Source organism: Lepus europaeus, chromosome 12, assembly GCF_033115175.1.
Source record: "Lepus europaeus isolate LE1 chromosome 12, mLepTim1.pri, whole genome shotgun sequence".
Lineage (NCBI taxonomy): Eukaryota > Metazoa > Chordata > Mammalia > Lagomorpha > Leporidae > Lepus > Lepus europaeus.
The window spans coordinates 26704538-26724891 of NC_084838.1; the positions used below are offsets into that span (position 1 = coordinate 26704538).

Sequence of the window (20354 nt, forward strand, 5' to 3'; positions counted from 1 at the left end):
GCTGGGAACCGAGAGTGAGCCAGGACTCTCAGTCAATCAAATGTGGGATGCTGGCATTCCCAGCTGCATCTTAACTGCTATACCAAATGCCTACTACCTATAGGTGAAATCACTGATTTCTCTATTTCCCTCACTCTAACACATCAAAAAATCCTCCTAACCCTATTCTCTTTCTCCACTTCTACTCTGTTGGTCCCAAGCTGCAACTGCTTAAAACTACTTCATAAGTCTTCTATTTGGTCTCCCTGCTTTCTCTCTTGCCCACCCTATCTATTCTCAAACAACATCGAAAACTTTTTAACATCATAAATATTTCTTCCCATTTGAAACCTTGAAAGACTCCTACAAAGTCCTACAAGCTCTGCCCCCTTAGCCATCTCTCACCTCTTACCCTTCTTTCCCCTAACCTCAGCAACATAGGCTTCTTTCTGATTCCCAAAACACACTCCCAAATTCTTAAAGGTCCTTGCCCTAGCAGTCAGTGCCCCACAGGAAGCATCTGCAGGTAAGTGCTTACTATTACTCAGATTTTGGCATATAGGTCAGCATCTTCAAAAAGGCCTGGCGTGACTAGTCAATTGAAAAGCAGCCACCCAGTCAAGCACCACATCCCTTCACCTTCAGTTTTTTACAGTCTTACTGCTACTGATCTTTTACATTTTTAGAGTGTTTTCCCTCTCACTAGACTGCATACAGCATGACAGCAGGGCCTGACATTGAGTAACCACTCAACAAATATTATATAAACCAACACACAAACTACACCAAGGGATCACTGACCTGAAAGTGCACCAAAAGAACACACTGAAACCATACCATCTTTTCCAGTTTCTTCCTGTAATTTGGTCTACCAGCATGTTAAAAACCCTTAAGCTCACCTGTTTAGTGTTTTATATACTTACTTCTTGGTACTTTAATAATCTAGAAAACTTCTATAAATAAGGCACTATATGTAGCACAACTATGTTGAAAATACAATAAACCTGGCCGGCATTGTGGCTCACTTGGCTAATCTCCGCCTGCAGCGCCAGCACCCCGGGTTCTAGTCCCGGTTGGGGTGCCGGTTCTGTCCCAGTTGCTACTCTTCCAGTCCAGCTCTCTGCTGTGGCCCGGGAGGGCAGCGGAGGATGGCTGGGATACTTGGGTCCCTGCACCTGCATGGGAGACTGGGAGGAAGTACCCAGCTCCTGGCTTCAGATAGGCGCAGCACTCGGCGTGGCGGCCATTAGGGGAGTGAACCAAGGGAAGGAAGACCTTTCTATCTCTCTCGATCTCACTGTCTATAACTCTACCTGTCCAAAAAAAAAAAAAAAAAAAAAACCAAAAAACAATAAACCACAACAGGGAGAACTCACTAAAAACAGTGGCTGACCAATGTTGTATACTACATATGCTAAAGCAGTATTTTCTTTCTTTCTTTCTTTCTTTTTTTTTTTTTTTTTTTTTGACAGGCAGAGTGGACAGTGAGAGAGAGAGAAACAGAGGGAAAGGTCTTCCTTTTTGCCGTTGGTTCACCCTCCACTGGCCGCTGCGGCCGGCGCATCTTGCTGATCCGAAGCCAGGAGCCAGGTGCTTACCCTGGTCTCCCATGGGGTGCAGGGCCCAAGGACTTGGGCCATCCTCCACTGCACTCCCGGGCCATAGCAGAGAGCTGGCCTGGAAGAGGGGCAACCGGGATAGAATCCGGCGCCCAACCGGGACTAGAACCCTGTGTGCCGGCGCCGCAAGGCGGAGGATTAGCCTGTTAAGCCACGGCACTGGCCTAAAGCAGTATTTTCTAATAATCATCAACATTATAAAGGTAAACCACAAAGTGAGGTACTTTTTTGTATTATTGTACAACACACTATGCTAACAGAAATGAAAACTGTATCTTTACAATTCTTTTATCAAAAACATCTAATGTATACTCATGCACAATTTTAATATCATTTATAAAGGAAGGTAACATTTCAGCTTCTGCATTTAAAGCCTTATGTCAAATATACTGTCTACTCCACCCCACCCCACCCCCCAGCTATACAAAGCACATACTCAGTATCAGGCATTAGCAGATTGTAGGATTTATTTGTATATCACACACCCTCTCTTATCATTTCAGTGATGCAATAAAACAAACCACTGCATTGCAATTATCTCAAAATTACTGTTCTTTAATTTACCTGTTCTTCATGACTTTGGGCACAGTATGACCAAATACACAAAGAAAAAAATCACTAATAACTTTGGATTTAAGCTTTTAAAAAGTGTGTTTACTCAAATTTTCCTCAAAATGTCCAGCAAACCACCAAACATCAGAATTTCAAAGAAGTTTATAGGAGTAGTAGTCTATCAGACATCCTTGAACACTTCAGTATGTAGGTGACTTAAATTCTCTCCCATCCCTTTATGTTTTAACAATGAATCACCTATTTAAAACACAAAACACAATAAAGAGAATCTCTTTCAGCTATCTTCTCACTCTACATATACCACCTTCTCATCTTGTTTGTTTTCATGTTTTGTAAGATGGGGTGCATTATTATGAAAATAAATACCTTTGTAAAGGGTTAACACTAAAGGCATTGCATGGTATTGATCAAATAAATGGTACAGAATGGTTAATACGTGTAAGAAAGTTTAGCTAGTTAAAAAAAAAAGGGGGGGGTGAGGCAATTCTTGACTTTTAAACACTACAGCTAATAAAAACACCTTAGAAACAAATTTCCTTGCTTTTCCACTTGGTACAACCCTTACTCCATGGCCAACGAGCACCAATGACCTCAACAAAGCTCCCAGAAGCCCTACATGTTTCTGTAATCCTCCAGTTCTACCACAAAGCTCACTAAACATTTACTTGTTCAACAAATGAGTAACTCTGATGATTTCCCTTATCTCTCAAACCTTTCCTCCATTTTTGCTCATGTTCTTCTCAAGCTCACAGGAACTTCTAGAGAGGCTACCCAGAGTTAAGGAATTTGCTTAGTTCTTTTCTTTGTAAACACTGAACCAACCTTTGAGCAACCAAAATACAGGTCTAAGGCCAAAATCTGTTTATTGCAGATATACTTATTAAGTCTCAATGAAATCACAACTTTTCATTATTTTTTAACTGTTTCTACTATCTTTGGTTATCTAGTTCTCACAACAAATTAGAGCAAGCCACTTAGAATCACCCAATATCAGTCAAACTGTTATTGTTTCTTAGCGGAATTCTAAAGTACTGTATCAAAAAATGAGTACACATCTAAAAGGTGTCTTTAAAAAATTTCTGAAACTCAAAGCTATTACTGAAAACCGACAAGTCGTTTAATGTAAATAGAAGGGTTTAGTTTTTTACCCCAGACTAACCTAACAATATTAGTTTATAATTATAGTAACAGCAACAAAGTTATATTTATATAAATAGCAACAAAAAAGCTAAAGCTCCCCCCCATAAAACTTTCTGGAAAATATACATCTAAAAGTGTAATTCATTACATTCCCTTGGACTTGAAGGAAAGCAATAAATCCAGTTAAGAAATTCTACAAATGCAGCATTGGCTCTATGTGTAAAATGCCAAAAGAGCTAGAGTAGGAGTATTTCAGTGAAGCTATGGAAAGCATCACTGCACAAGTTCAATAAACCCAGATACTTTAAAAAAAAAAAAAAACACTTTAGGTTTCAATAATTCTGGAATTGACTATTATAAACTGAGTTACCATGGCTCCAACACTTATTACCACACAGAACCAAAGTCAAATAGGCAGTTTATGTAGTTTGGTCTGAAATTAAACAGACAACTGCATTTTAAACTTTGTCATTCGACTTATTAGTATAAACCCTAGCAACGGGAAAATATTCAAGAATTTCATTCTGTTAGCAGTATTAGCACACAGGGTGTTGTCAGTTACTTCTGAGTACACTGGAAGTTTCTCACATAGAACTGGTATCTCTTGTACCTTTACAAATTCATCACACAGCATTCATCTACAGTTGATGAATTATTTTGAAATTACTTTGTGTCACAATTCCGAAAGGATTGGAAACTCTTGGTTTCTTAAACAACTGAAAATGCAGAAAAATTTACAAGATTAAATGAGACAGGTAAAACTTAACACCATCTTCCCTCAAAGGTACCTATTGATCGAATGATTCTGTTTATTGACCTCCAACTAAATACCATTTAATCCTCAGGTATTTATATCTATTATGGAGGACAAAACAGAGTAATGTGGCAAGGTCATACCAAATAAGTGCCAAAGCCACAGACAGAACTCATGTCTACTTAACACCAAGGCCCTGATCTCCACCCAAAATAAAAATCAACTATTTTTTAAAATATAGATAAGCAGCAAGCTGCTGGTTTCAACTTGACATTACGACAGTCTTAACGGTGTGTGGGGGCGTGACAACTCTGGAACACACGCAACAGAGTTAAACTCGGGGCATTTTTCATTTCTTGGGATAAAGCTGAATTGATTCCAACAGAGCGCGTCTTTTTGCAGCCACAAGTAGAGAAGATGGCATGAGATTGGGTCACGTGGACAGGAGCTCTTACGACTTTACAGAAGAAATTCAGAGTTCGTATTTTATGTTCGTTTCTTTCCCCTGAATTGCTAGTATTTGGGGGGGGGGGGTCCCCAGGGTTCCAACCCCTACCATTCCAAGGCTTCCTACAGAGGGACCCGCGCAGTCTGGAGTTGAGTCCGAGCCCGGATTCGCAGGGCTCCGAGGCACACACCTCGCCACCAGAGTTCTCGGAGTGTAATCTGCGTGTGCGTGTGTGCTGGGGGTCAGGAGGACGGCAGAAAACCATTCGAGACGTATGCAAACAAAAGGGTTAACCTTTCCAGAGAAGGGGGCAATGAACTCATTCTCACCACTCACTCGGCCACAGACGGAACCTGATCCTTCTTTTTAAGGCCCATCAGCTCGGGTTACCAACTCCTAGCCCTCCGCGCCTAACCAGCTCCACGTCTCCGTCGCCCTCCCCCACCTGGGCACCCGCAGCCGCGGCCCGGGCTCCACCGCCGGGGCTGCCCGACCTCCCCTCCCCCTCAGCCCCACCGCCACGAGCTCCGCGGCCGAGGCCTTGCGGGCCCCGCGGGCGTGTGCTCCACGCCATCTGCCACCAGGCCTCCGGCGTCCGGCCACCGCTCCCCCAAGCTCCCTGCTACAAAGCCCCCGGCCAACTCTTCTAGGGCCGGGTCCGCCGCACACGCCGCACCCGCCGCTGGGGCCTCCGCGCTCTCGGGTGCTCGGCCCCGCGCGCAGCCGCCGGGGCCCCCCGCGCTCCCCGCCGCTCGTACCGTCTCCTCGGGGTCGATGTCGATCTTGAAGGTCTGCTGCTGAAGGGTCTTCAGGGTGACCTGCATGGTGCCGCCGCGCAGCTCCGCTGCCGGGCCTCCGCCGGGTGCTGGCCGCTGGGCGGGGTCTGTGGCCTGGCCCGGCCCTGGGGTCGCCCGCGCTCCTCGCGCTCTCTGGAGGAAGGCGGTGGGGGTGGGGGCTTGTCACATTCGCCCTGCGGAGCGGCCTCTCCCCCAGTCCGGGCCCCGGGCCGCGCCGCTGCCTCCGCGACTCCGGCCTTTCCCGCGAGCTCCGGCCGCCGTGCTTCCTCACGCGCCCGCCGCCAGCCCCCGAGTCTGCAGGAAGCGCGAGGGGCTCTGTGAGACCAGCAGAGAATCCGCTAGCTCACCACAGGATGGTGGCCGCCATCATCGTGACTCGCCGAGACGTGCCCCCTCCCCCACCTGAAAAAACCTGGGGGGATGGGGCCGGGAGGGCTAAGCGCGCAGGCGCAGGGTGCGACGAAGTAGTGCGCAGGCGCGGTCCAGAACTCCGCCCCGGAACTGGGGGCGTGGCGGCTTGCGGCTCTGGAATGTTGGCCGCCTGGATCGGGGTGCGCAGGCGCACGCCGTGGGCGTCCGGTGATCTTGAGGCGTGCCTGTAGCGTTTACTGCCGGGACGTTCTCCCAACCGGCTGCCGCTCCGCCCAGGTCCAGACCCCACCCGGCTGCCCGAATTGCGCAATCCGTAGCTGGGGAAGCGCTACGTGGAAACCTGTCTGAGTAGATGCCGAGCCTAGAAAAGGAGAGGTAGAAGGCGGAGTGAAAAGTGGAGGGATCGCGGGAGCCGCAGTCCTGCGCCGACACCTGCGGGGCGCTAGCTGCCGGGGTGAGCCTGTGTGTGTCATCGCTGATGCTTAATCCTGAGGGCGCGGACTCCAGAGCCCGGCCGCCTGGGCTCACACCTTGCCTTTTTCTCTCTGGCTTTGAGACTTGAATCTCCACAGGCCGATTTGAGACGCAGGTGGTTGTCTCTCCAGTGAGCAGACGTGTGGACGAGTTCCCTCCCGGCCCTCTCCGGGTAAAAGTCCAGGTCCTTAGAACTGAGTGCGTCGGCCCGTCATGCACCGCCACAGGGCTGTCTGTGCCCTTGCCATCACTTCCCCTCCTGCAGCTCTTCGCTCAGACTCGGTGAGGTCCATCCTGGCTACCCTCCTGGAAATCACAACCGTCCTAGCACCTCTATCCTGATCGTTTTTCCTATAGCGTTTATCACCTAATTTTACCATCTAATGGACATGTTTACTGTGTGTATCAACCTTCTCCCTTTCCATTAAGCCCCTGACTGAAGCTACACAAAGGCGTGGATTTTGTTTTGTTCCCCGGTGTATCCCCTGCACCTAAGAAACGCTCCTGGCACATCGCAGGCAATATAGTGAATATTCGTCAGATGGGTACATGTGTTTCCAGCTCCTCAGCACTAACGTGGGCGTACAATGGCACCCAACTCGTTGGTTTTTGGAGGGGAGTTCAATAAGGTATGTAAAATCTTAATGTAAGGAGCCTAATCAACAGTCCATAAGCGGTTAGCCATTAATTACGTGCCCACTTACAGGGGCAAAAGCTGAAGTACCAGGCTGTTGAGCAGCATGCCTGTAGTCGGCCACCTGTGAAGTGGCAAACCAGATTCGACTCTGAACTGGGCCAGAATGACTGCAAGAATAGGGCTCCCTGGAGCACATTTGACTTAAAGCGATTCCAGGATGAAGCGCAGTTACAGTTGGACCACTAGCTGTGTGACCAAATATACATTAATCTCTCTGAGCCAGCGTCCTCAATGTTACAAGTCACTGCTGGCTTGTCGGTGGGTTCTCAGATACAGTTCTTTGGTCAGACTTCCTACACTTGATCTTAGCCAAAAGGCCGAGAAGCGATTGGTCAGACTTCCTTATCTCAACTCCCTCTCCACCCACTTTGGTATTTCCCCTTTCACAGCTCCTATCTGTGCAGTGTAATTAAATACCCAATCCTCTGCCCTCTGTCTTCCTGTGCAGCTACACTTAGTCACCAGGTGATTGTATCCTGGACCTCTCCCCTTGGCTGTAAACAAATTTGCCTGATTGTTGAGGCAATATCTTCAGTTAAGTGCAAGTCTTTGAGACAGCCGGGCTGAACAGAAGGCCTGATTCGCTTCTGGACCACCCATCCCTCTGCAGACTGCTCCTCTGGTGTCGCCGTTTACCCAGAGGCTCAGGCTAAAAATTTTTTTTCATCCCTGATAAAAATTTTTTCTCCCTCCTTGCCCGCACCACTGCCAGAACCACTATATAAATTCATTAGCAGGTCTGTCAGCTTTATTCTGCAAGCTATATGCCAAGGTGAGCCACTTCCCACCATTTCTACTTCTACAACCCTAGGCTAATCCATCGTTAGCCTTCACCTGCCTGCCAAATGATCTCCCCACTTCTGCCGCGTTTTCCCCAACTGCCACGCCAGCAGCCTCAGTAGTTGCTTTAAACCACAAATCAGATCAGGTCTCCTCTGTGCTTAATACCTAATTACACGTTAGAGGAAAATTCAAACTCGACCTGGCCATGGAGAGCAAACATGATCTGACTCCTGCCAAAGGCTGCCACCTCTTGTCTCTCCCTTCCATTCACAGTCACCCCTCAAACAAGCTAAGCTGGGGCTAACCTCAGGCTCTTTGTGGCAAACAAAGAAACCCTGAAGATGACATGGGGAATGCCACAAAGCAAACAAACAAACAAAACCAACAAAACAACATAGAGGGCTGGCACTCTGGCGTAGTGGACTCAGCTGCCATCTATGGCGCCGGCAGAATCCCATATGGGCACCAGTTCTAGTCCCAGCTCCTCTTCCAATCCAGCTCTCTGCTATGGCCTGGGAGAACAGTAGAAGATGGCCCAAGTGCTTGGCCCCCTGCACCCATGTGGGAGACCCGGAAGAAGCTCCTGGCTCCTGACTTCAGATCAGCTCAGCTCTGGCCGTTGCAGCCATCTGGGGAGTGCACCAGTGGATAGAAGACCTTTCTGTCTATCTCTCCCTCTGTAACTCTGCCTCTCAAATAAATGAATAAATTTTAAACATATATAGAAAGGAAGTAAATGAAAATGAAAACTCCTCTCTCCCATCCTTAGAAATAAGGGATAGAATTGTTTTTAAGTATCTTTAAAGCTTTCTAGATACGTGCAAGAATACCAGTTTATTTCCCAAATAGTTGTAGCAACAGTAGATTTTGTGTCAATTAATTAAAATGGTTACCCAATAAATTTTCTTGAAAGATTTATGTATTTATTTGAAAGAGCTACAGAGAGAAGGAGAGACAGAGATCTTACATCTGCTGGTTCACTGCTCAAGTGGCTGCAACAACCAGGGAAGAGCCAGGCCAAAGCCAGGAGCTTCTTCCAGGTCTCCCACAAGGGCGGCAGGGTCCCACCCAGGTCTCCCACAAGAGTGACAGGGTCCCATCAGGTCTCCCACAGGATGGCAATGTCTCACACACTTGGGCCATCTTCTACTGCTTTTCCCAGGCCATTAGTAGGGAGCTGGATCAGAAATGGAGCAGCTGGCATACAAACTGGTTTCCATATGGAAAGCCTTACCTGCTACGCCACATCGCCAGCCTCCCCAATAAATTCTTAAGGTAGTGTTAAGATAAAAGTGTGTTGCTTACTTTTTAATCTTTAGAAAAACCATGTGCCAGACTCACCTACTTTTGACTCACCAGCACAGTTTAGACAGATCTGTATGCTTGCTTGTAGGATGGAGTTACCTGAGCCTAGTATCCCACAGTTCACATGCTAGATAGTAAGACCCTCACCCCCACCTCCTGATACAACGACCACTAAGCTGAGGTGCTTGGTCAGCAAGGACTTGTAAGATGGGCCTTGGACCTCCCTCTGAGAGCTATTAGACCAAGGTAAATGGTGGGAGGGAGTTGTGGGTTCCAAGTGCTTGGTCACAAGCTGAGGTATTTTGGTTGCGTTTTTTAGAAATCAGTCAGATGCTTTCAGGAAAGAGGATAAGCAAGAGGAGCTGCAGCAGCTGCTGACTTAGAATATACTGGGGTAAAAATGCCAGTTTTTAAACAAGCCATTCATTCCACGAAAAGTTCTTTTTTGACAGAGTGGACAGTGAGAGAGAGAGACAGAGAGAAAGGTCTTCCTTTTTGCCGTTGGTTCACCCTCCAATGGCCGCCGCGGTAGGCGTGCTGCGGCCAGCGCATCGCGCTGTTCCGATGGCAGGAGCCAGGTGCTTCTCCTGGTCTCCCATGGGGTGCAGGGCCCAAGGACTTGGGCCATCCTCCACTGCACTCCCTGGCCACAGCAGAGAGCTGGCCTGGAAGAGGGGCAACCGGGACAGGATCGGTGCCCCGACCGGGACTAGAACTTGGTGTGCCGGCGCCGCAAGGCGGAGGATTAGCCTATTGAGCTGTGGCGCCGGCCTCCACGAAAAGTTTTTAAGACACTTCATGCTAGGAACTGTTCTGGGTGCTGGGGAAACAGTAGGAAACAAAACAAAGTCCCTCCTCTCATGGAGTTTATACTCAAGTGGGATAATAAACTAAAAATAAAAGAATATTGAGGCTGGTGTTGTGGTACGGTGGGTTAAGCCACTGCTTGTGATGCTGGCGTCCCATATTGGGGCTGTTTCCAGTCCCAGCTGCTCCGCTTTTGATTCATGTGCCTGCTGATGCACCAGGGAAGGCAAGGGAAAATGGCCCAAGGATTTCAATTTTTTTTTTTTTTTTTGCCAAAGGAAGATGTGGTAAACATCCTCTAAAAGCCTCCCAAATATTACCACCCTTTTTTTAAATTTTATTTTATTTATTTGAAATGCAGAGTTAGAGAGAGGGAGAGAGTGCTTCCATTTGCTGGTTCACTCCCCAAATAGACCAGGCTTAAACCAGGAGCCAAGAGCTTCTTCCAGGTCTCCCATATGGGTACAGAGACCCAAGCACTTGGACCATCTTCTGCTGCTTTCCCAGGCACATTAGCAGGGGCTGGATCAGAAGTGGAACAGCTGGAACTCAAACTGGCATTCTTGTGGGATGCTGGCAGTGCAACCCACTATGCCACAACACCTGCCCCCTGGGCCAAGGATTTGGGGCCCTGCCACCCATGTGGGAGGCTAGGATAAAGTTCCTGGTTCATGGCTTTGGTTTGGCTCAGACCTGGCTGTTGTAACCATTTTGAGAATGAACCCATAGATGGACTGTGTGTGTGTGTGTGTGTGTGTGTCCCTTTGCCTTTCAAATAAATTTTTTTTTATAAAAAGGAATATAATATATTAGGTAATGATATGTACTTTTTATTTTTTTCTTAAAGTGAATGATGGGGAACAGTAGTGCCCTGGAGAAGGAATGTTGCTAGGGCAAGTGCACCAGATAGGTTGAATTCCTACCCCTCTCCGCCTCGTTTGTTCTTCCCGCTTCTTTACTTGGCACTTTGTCCCAAGAAGGCTGACCTATTTGGGCTAGCTCAATTGGCTTCCTGGGAAGTCTCAGCACAAGCTAGGAAGGAGGGAGAAGCGTGAAGCTGGGAAACTTCTTCCTCTTCGTCATTGGCGGTGTACTCGGTGCCAGGTCACTGCTTCCCTGCAGGTGATTGTCTTCTGGGTTCTGGTAATTGCTCCCTGCCTTGCTACTTCAGGCCTAGATGCCCAGAGTCAGGAACCAAATCTAGGACTCTAAGCCAGGCACTCTGATGTGGGACACAGGCATCCCAACCAGCAGCTTAACTGCTAGGTCAGACACACACCACTCTTTGCTTCTTTCAACCCCAACATGCCTCGTCAGGGAGACTACTCTTCTCACTCCAGGGTACTGTACTCTTCCTGTGGTGTCTCTGTACCTTCCCTACATCATTGTAAAGAATCCCTTTCTTGAATCTTCCAGACTATGCCTGGATTAGTTTTCCAGGGCTGCTATAACGGAATGCCACAAAGTGAGTGGCTTCAAATGACCAAAGTGTATCATCTCCCAATCCTGGAGGCTTAAAGTCCAAAATCAAGCCGTGAGCAGGGCTGTGTTCCCACTGCAGTTCACCAGGCAGAATTCCTTATCTCTTCCCAGCTTCCAGTGGCTTTATGGCAAGTCTTGGCTTGTAGCTTCAGCCTTTCCATCTCTGTCTCTGTCATCATATGGCATTCTCCCCTTATGTCTGTGTCCCTGTGTCCAAAAGGACACTGATTCCATTGGATTAAGAGCTCCTCTCTACTTTAGTATGACTTCATCTGTTCAGAAATAAGGTCACATTCTGAGGTACCGTGGTGTAGGTGCTCCACATGTGTTTTGTCAGAGGGGATACCATTCAACCTATAGAAATACCTGATTGGAATGTGACATCTGTTGTTCTGCTGAGACCCCGACTGGCATACAATTTAACCAAGAAGAGTCTCCCTGATGAGAGGATATCAGAGTCCAAAGAAGCTAAGAAGCAGCAGGTTTTGACTAGTGGGTAAGCTGCTGGTTAAGCATCCATGTTCCACGTTGGAGTACCTGGGTTTGGGTCCTGGCTCTGGCTTTCAATTCCAGATTCTTGCTAATTTAGACCCTGGGAAGCAGCAGTGATAACTCAAGAGGTTTATTTCCTGTCATCTTTGTCAGAGACCTGGATTGAGTTCCTAGCTTCCAACTTTGGCCTCCTGGCCATTGTGGGTATTTGGGGAGTGAATCAGCAGGTGGGAACTCTACCAGTCTTGCCATCTCTCTCTCTTCCTCTGCTCTCAAGTAAATAAATATAAATTTGAAAAGAAGAAGAAACAAAGAAGGCAGTCCTGCAGATGCTAGGGGAAAAATTAGAGGGAGTCAAGTAGAGGGAACAAGGTTAGTGGTCATAAGTGTTCCTCCTCATATAGCACTTACTATATAGAGATGCAGAGTCATGCCGAGGAGTGTCCTAGGGACGCTGGAGGAATCCCAAGGTCACACTGAGAGAATGCAGAAGGGAGAGAGCAACTGATGGCATTAGGGATGTAAGGAGTTGCAGCATTGGGCAGAAAGCCATTGCATTGCCTTTGGTTTTGATACTGAATAACATGGAAAGTCATCAGAGAGTGTAAGCAGAGACTTAGCATGATTTGACTTATATTTTTGAAAGACTTGCTCTGATTGCTGTGTGGACAACTTGCTGTAGAAAGGACAAAGATGCAAAAGGACCAGATGGGTTCCTGTAATAATATAGAAGGGAGCGGTAACTTGTGTCAGGGTAGAACCCATACAAGTGGTTGGATTCAGGGTTTATTGAAAATCAGGCTGATAAGCTTTGCTGCTGGGATTGGTGTAACATGAGAGGAAGAGGATCACAGAGCACAGGCCGTGTTAGAGAATTCCCTTACTCAGGAGTGCATACCCTGAGTGACAGTGTTCTATGGGATACCAGTCTACCTGGCACATGTGCTCTGAGTACCTACTCTGTATCAGATTTTGTGTTGGAAGTTAAATCAGGGACAAAGTCTGATTCTAGGTCTTATTTAGAAAAAATAGCAGAGTTTCACTTGAGCCTTTCCATTGCCAAAACAGATTCCCATAGATTTGTTTAATAGACTTGCTGCCTTGGCATCCAGTTTTAGGGCTTGATGAAAGTTATGTGAAAACTAGTTTACCCACCATCTTTGGCATAGTTAAAACTTTCTCTCCCATGTAGGTGTTTGTGTTATAACGCATTTTTTCCTCTTCTCACTGGCCTGAAGCCAACACAGCCCACAGCTGCTGACTACAACACAACCTAAGGGTCAACATCAGAGTCATGTAGAAAACTCTCTCCCCCCTCTACCCTTTACCCTCTCCCAACTCCTCCTCTCTTCTGTCTATCCTTCTCTCTCTCTCATTCTCTCTTGCTCTTATGCTCCCTCTTTAGTGAGCACTCTGCTGGCTCTATACTTATCACCACCTCTACCCTCCCAGCACCCCTGTCCCTTTTGGATCTATAAGTAATACATTTCTCTTGTTTTGTGCATTTGGCCTTATTTCTTCCTTGTGTTTCACCTGACATACACCTGAACCTAACTGTCCCCCAATCAGGGCTCTCTTAGACAGTGGCCATCTTGGCTCATGGCCATTCTCAAGAGAGAGACCTCATGACCAGATGAGAAAGAAAACACAATAAAAATCACAAAGTGTGTCTATCCAGGGAGCTATGACTTCTTTCCCCATTGTTTCTCTGCTGAGAGTGATTTATGACATATATTTTATGTTCATAAAACATCTTTTCACATTCTGGATGTTTGTAGAGTGGTGACATTTTGCAAAGTGCAAAAATATTTCCTTATGGTAATAAAGATTTTCAATTCATTATTGAAAACATTTTAGAAACGTATCACACTCAAAAATTACTTTTAAAAATGCTAGCCAATAACAATAGAGCTTTTAAAATGTCTTTTGTCTTCTAGTTTACACTTCTGTCTTCCTTAGTCTCTACCCTCTTCCCACACCTTAAGTTTCTCAGCTGTATGAATATTTTACTCCTTATTACTCATTACTATGTCAATGCAGGTGTCCTGAAAGCAGACACAGAAATGGAAGCAGGAGTACAAAATGCTGTTTTAGTGACTATCAACTAGTGAAAAATGAAGAAGAGGAAGCAGAATTTGGCAAGGAAGCCTGCAGACCGTGATGCTGGTATGTTTCCTGTGCAAGGAAAAGGGAAGGAATGGAATTGGGCAGAGGAAGAATTGAACTGTGATATGGATCTGATGGAATCTCGGCAACCCCATGGGCAGCTCTGGAGTAAAGATTGCCCATTGCAACAGGCACTGTTCGGACAGAATTGCCCGACTCTGATACCTAGAGCATGCTCAGTTCCTCAGGGCTGTTCTGGAAGCCCCGCCAGCTAACTGCACTGGAGTGTTCACGTGGCACCCTGCAGAGTGAGAGCCTGTTCCTGTAAGTATTGCCTCGGAGAAGGTCTTCAGCTATCCCACCTACAAGGCTATTCCATCATGCTCTCAGGCTGGCTGCTTTTGGTTGGAGTAGTGCTGTGGTTTTGGTATGGTTTGAATGTACCCCCAAAATTAACATGTTGGAGGCTTAGTCTTCAGTGTGTAGGTGAGAAATGGTGGGGACCTTTAAGAAGTGCCTAGCAGTCCTTGTGGGTAGTCCTTGGGTCATTGAGAACGTGTCCAATTAGCCATTGAAGGATTAAGTTATTTCTCATGGGCTCCATTGGTATTTATCATGAGAGGGTTGTCATAAAAGCCTTTGTTGTGGGCAACAGGGCTCCAGGCTGGGGTTATTCCAGGCTTTTCTCTCCATGCATTCAAGCTGGAGGCATAAAGGTGTTCAGGAAAGCAGGATTTGTAAAAGAAAAAGGCATATTGCACATTCAAGAAATGAGTGCCTGCAAATTTGAAAGAGAAAGGGAATTGACAAAAAGCACAAAAGAACTCAAACAAAACCTCTCCCTCAATAAGGTTTGGAACATAGTGGGTGGTGTGTGAGGTGGGGCTTAAATGACTATTCAAAGGGGACAGAGTTTGTGGTGAGGCTGAGTATGGCTGAGTATGGACCCTTTCTTTGCATTTTTTTATGAAACACTGGGAGTCTCATGGTGTCAGGTGCAAGCTGGAAGTGGAGTGTCCTCCTTCAGTGTAATGACCCAAAGATCATCACGGGGACACATCCTGCCTCCATATTGTATATTTCCAGCTGATGCTGTTTTACAGAGACAGAGGTGGGGAGGAACTGGTCAGGGAGGGACTTGGTGGTACATGGAAGGCAGGTTTGGCAGTGCACAGAATGGGAGGTTTGGGTGGTGTGCAGAAAGTTTGGATGGCACAGACTGGGCTGTCACATGGGTTGGACTGGGCTATCACGCTAAGGCTAGTCATGGCTGCTACATCGGCACTGTCCCATAGCGGGAAGGTCAGAGCTGTCAAACCATGGGTCATCTGGGGCTGTCAACTTCAGTTCCTCTCTCTAGCTACCTGCCTTCCCACATCAGCCTTAGCCTGGCCATACCCAGCTTAACTGCCTCCTGTCTGTTGATGTAATCACTTGTCCTACCATTGCCTTCCACCATGATGTAACACAACCAAGAGCACCCTCACCAGAACTGAGCTAATGCAGGTGCTGTGCTCTTTTTTATTTAAAAAAAAAAGAGAGAGAGATTTATTTGTTTATTTGGGAGGCAGACTTATATACAGACAGAGGGAGGGACAGAGAGAGAGGTTTTCTGGTTTGCTCCCCACATGGCCACAATGGCTGGAGCTGGGCTGATCTGAAGCCAGGAGCCAGGAGCTTCTTCTGGGTCCTTCATGCAGATGCAGGTGGCCAAGGACTTGGGCCATGTTCCACTGATTTCCCTGGCACATTAGCAGGGAACTGGATCGGAAGTGGAGCAGCTGGGACTTGAAACAGTGGCCATATGGGATGCCAGTGCATCATGTGGAGGCTTAACCTACTGTGCCACAGCACCAACCCCAGGTGCCATGCTCTTGAATCTCCAAACCATGAACTAAATGAATAAGCCTGTTTTCCTTATAAATTTAGCCTGTCATGGGTATTTTGCTAAAGTGATGAAAAGTTGACTAACACAGCAGGAATGTGATAAGGCCAGTGAATCCCCTGATAATGGGATCACTCCCAAACCTCCTTCACTGTGAAGGATAGCCTGGGCTTCTGTTCCCTCTTCCTGAAACATTCTGTAGGTTTCTGCCTCTCCTTCACCTCTTCCCATCTTGGTTCAAATCTTGCCTTCTCAGGGAGCACTGCCCTGACTCATTGGTCAGCCCCTTTGATACTATACTGTACAACAAAACACCCAGCGCTGTCCAGCTCAGCATTCCCAGTGACTCTTATTCTGCTTTCTCCTTTGAACTTAACTATCTTCTAACACACTGCATAACTTATTTATTTATTGTTTAATGATGTCTCCTCCAGTAGAAGCCATAAATCTTGCTTTGTTTTGTACACTCGCATTCTTTAACCCTCAGAAAGATTTCAATTAATAATGAGAGGAAAACTTAGCTACTCATTAAAAAAAGCAAACTAAAACAAGATGATATTGTTATATATTTAGGTTAAACAATTAAGACTTCATAACCTCTAATAACCTCAAAAGGTATGAGTGTGTTGTTTTCACGTAAGTTTATATTTGTTACAATAATTTGGGAAGCCATTTAGCCATATAAGTGGTTCTTAACTCCTAGGATTTCAGCTCTTGTAGATGTCATAGCCTTTTCCATTCTGCATGAATACTGTTAGAACTGCTTTTCTTGGTTTAGTTATGTAACTATTATTTGGAAAATTGGTTTGATGGATAACTCAGTGAGTTACTGGGGCAAAGATGTGGCATTCCTTTTTTTTGTGTGTGTTTAAACAGTACTATTTATGCAATTCAACATTCTGTCTTCTTATTTGAACTGACTTTCTCATTAGTTTTGCAAGAGAGAGTAAAGTTGTTAGCAATGAATTGTGAAATAGGTCTTTTATTGACGTTCAAAATCTTTTAATGGCTTCCCCCCAATTCAACTTTCATTTGCTTATTCCCATAGGTTTTCTCAGGTTTTTTCATTTCCAGCTAAAGCTAATTTTAATACATGACTTGTTTCAAGTACACTTGGCTTATCTTTTGAACTAAAAACCATGGTTGGCCATTTGTTGAAAACACATTTAATTGTTACTTATTTTATTTTTACTTACTCACCAGCATTTATTGAGAAGTAGTTGCATGTCAGATGAATCTCTAAATGTCTACTCTGAGAAGCTTAGCAGGAAAAATAAACAAGTGAAACACTGGTGTTATATGCCAGGATTGAGGAATGTTAAAGCCAGTGAGGCCTGATTGAATGGAGTGGGAGGTGGATAGAGGGACTCATCTTTTTAGCCCTCCCTATGTCTATCTTTTTTTTTTTTTTTTTTGGGCAGGTAGAGTTATAGACAGTGAGAGAGAGAGACAGAGAGAAAGGTCTTCCTTCCGTTGGTTCACCCCCCAAATGGCCGCTATGGGCGGCGCTGTGCCAATCCGAAGCCAGGAGCCAGGTGCTTCTTCCTGGTCTCCCATGCGGGTGCAGGGCCCAAGCACTTGGGCCATCCTCCACTGCCTTCCCGGGCCACTATGTCCATCTTTTACATTGGTTTGCAATCTATGTTTTGCCATAATATTCTGAAAATTGTATTAGAATTAAAATGAATTGGGGTAGGCACTGTGGTGTGGTGGGTAATGCTGCCACCTGCAGTGCTGGCATCCCATATGGGCACCAGTTCAGGTCCCGGCTGCTCCACTTCCAACCCAGCTCTCTGCTGATACACTCAGGAAAGCTGTTGGAGATTGCCCAAGTGCTTGGGCCCCTACACTTGCATGGGAGGCCCAGAAGAAGCCCGTGGCTCTTGACTTTAGATCAGCCCAGCTCTGGCCGTTGTGGCTATCTGGGGAGTGACCCAGCAGATGGAAGATTGATCTCTTTCTCTTTCTCTCTCTCTTTCTAACTCTGCCATTCAAATAAATGAATAAAGCTTAAAAAAAAAAAAGAATTAGAGTGAATTTTGAAGAAATTCATACAATTCTGTGGTCTTTCTGGGAGAAGCTTTATTATAGCATTCAAAAAATTTTTTAACATTCATTGCAGAGTGCAAGTTCCTTTTTAGTCATCACTCATTGATATATCTCTTCTTGCATATCCATTGTTGAATGAAATTGATATTTCATTGTTTGTTTAAAGATTTATTTTATTTATTTGAAAGGCAGATATACAGAGAGAGAGCTCTTCCTTACATTGATTCACTCCCCAAATGGCTGCAATGGCCAGGGCTGGACCAGACAGAAGCCAGGAGCCAGGAGCTTCTTCCAGGCCTCCCACATTGGTACAGCGGCCCTGTACTCGGGCTGGCTTCTGCTGCTTTCCCGGGCACATTGACAGGAAGCTGGATGGGAAATTGAGCAGCCAGGACTCAAACCAGCACCCATATGGGATGCTGGTATTGCAGGAGGTGGCTTAACAGCTATGCCACAGCACCAGCCCCCATTATATGTATTCTTAAAAAGTTATCATTGTGGCGTAGTGGGTAAAACCGCCGCCTACAGTGCCGGCATCCCATATGAGCGCTGGTTCAAGTTCCAGCTACTCCACTTCCAATCCAGCTCTCTGTTACGGCCTGGGAAAGCAGTAGAAGATGGCCCAAGTCCTTGGGCCCCTGCACTCATGCGGGAGACTTGGAAGAAGCTCCTGGCTCCTGCCTTTGGATTGGCATAGCTCCTGCCATTGTGGCCAATTGGGGAGTGAACCAGCAGATGGAAGACCTCTCTCTCTGACTCTCCTTCTCTCTCTGTGTAACTCTGAACTTCAAATAAATAAATCTTTAAAAAAAAAGTCATCATTGGCTCCAGTGCTGTGGCATAGTGGGTAAAGCCTCTAAAAGCAATGTCAGCATCCCATATGGGCACTGGTTTGATTCCCAACTGCTCTACTTCCTCCTCTTCTCCTCCTCCTCCCCCCCTCCCCTTCCCCCTCCCCCCCCCTTCCCCTCCTTTCTTTCTTTAAAAATATTTTATTTATTTATTTAATAGGAAGAGTTACAGAGAGAGAGAGAGACTGAGAGAAAGGTCTTCCATCCACTGATTCACTTCCTACATGGCTGCAATGGCTGGAGCTGAGCCTATCCAAAACCAGGCACCAGGAGCCTCCTTTGGGTCTCCCACGCTGGTGTAGGGGCCCAAGCACTTGGACCATCTACTACTGCTTTCCCAGGCCATAAGCAGAGAGCTGGATTGGAAGAGGAGCAGCCAGGACGTGAACAAGAACCCATATGGGATGCTGGCACCGCAGGCATACGTTTAGCCTACTATGCCACAGACCTGGCCCCTGCTCCACTTCTGATCCAGCTCCCTGCTAAGGCACCTGGGAAAATCAGCAGAAGATGGCCCAAGTACTTGGGCCCCTGCACCTACATGTGAGACTCAGAAGAAGCTCCTGGCTCCTGGCTTTGGTCTGGCCGAGCCCTGGCCACCATGGCCATTATGGCCATTTGGGGAGTGAACCAGCAGATAGAAGATCAATTTATCTCTCTCCCTTTCTCACTGTCTCTTTCTGTCTCTGTATCTCTGCCTTTCAAATAAACAAATAAATCTTTTTAAAAAGTCTTCATAGGCCCGGGAAGGCAGTGGAGGATGGCCCAAGTGCTTGGGCCCTGCACCCGTATGGGAGACCAGGAGAAGCACCTGGCTCCTGGCTTCGGATCAGCGAGATGCGCCGGCCACAGCGGCCATTGGAGGGTGAACCAACGGCAAAGGAAGACCTTTCTCTCTGTCTCTCTCTCTCTCACTATCCACTCTGCCTGTCAAAAAAAACCAAAAACCAAAAAACAAAACAAACAAACAAACAAAAAGTCTTCATAATTATGACTTGTAAACATTACTGGAAATCAGTTAAAGATATATATCTTTCTCATACTGGTACAAGAATAGAAACATAGAAAAAAGAATAAAAAATAAGAACCTGAAAGAGACCCTAGCATAAATCCACTTAATATAGGGTGTGATAGTACAATAAAATATCATTTAACAATCTTTAATAGGAAAAAATGTTTATACTAGTATACTTTTTATAGTTTAAAGACTATTATGGGTTCAGCTATATAGTTCAGTCTTTGATCCATTTTGAGTTAATTTTTGTACTGGTGCTAGGTAAGGGTCCAACTGCATTTTTGTGTGTGTGGATAACATGTGTTTTTTTACATTTGGTAATTTCCTATATTAATTACTAGGACCCTTGAGGACAACACTGCGTATTATAATCTTACATATCCTTTACAGTTCAACGTATTTAATAAGAGCTCAGTGCACTTAAAAATACCTAATACAGATGCTTTGTGATTACTGACCCTTGAATTGAATTGAAAATATTAGTCTGTCTGCATCTTAATTATAGGACTCAGAAAATAATGGTATTTTGAAGCATGTTTAATATATTACGGAATTGAATATGCATATTCTTGTTCTGAGTCATTTTCTTTTTTTTTTTTTTAAAGAAAGACTTATCATTTATTTGAAAGAGTAACAGAGAGGGAGGGACATGGAGAGAGAGAGAGATCTTCCATCCACTGGTTTACTCCGAAATGCCCGCAAAAGCTGGGTTTGGGTTGGGATCTG

General features: G+C 45.9%; 1 protein-coding gene and 1 long non-coding RNA gene across 5 annotated transcripts in view; one reads left to right on the forward strand and one right to left on the reverse strand.

Annotated features, from left to right (window-relative positions):
- Nucleotides 1-5715, reverse strand: part of RAD23B (RAD23 homolog B, nucleotide excision repair protein) — a 49926-nt gene extending 44211 nt beyond the window's left edge. Inside the window, exon 1 of the mRNA XM_062207803.1 lies at nt 5272-5715. Coding sequence (XP_062063787.1) covers nt 5272-5337 — 66 coding nt within the window. The 5' untranslated portion in view covers nt 5338-5715. The remainder of the gene's footprint in view (nt 1-5271) is intronic.
- A 161-nt stretch (nt 5716-5876) lies between these two features.
- LOC133771650 (uncharacterized) overlaps nt 5877-20354 on the forward strand; it is a 104459-nt gene continuing 89981 nt past the window's right edge. For all 4 annotated transcript variants that reach the window (XR_009867601.1, XR_009867602.1, XR_009867600.1 and 1 more), the window contains exons 1-2: nt 5877-6785; nt 13763-14152. This is a non-coding gene — a long non-coding RNA (uncharacterized LOC133771650). The remainder of the gene's footprint in view (nt 6786-13762; nt 14153-20354) is intronic.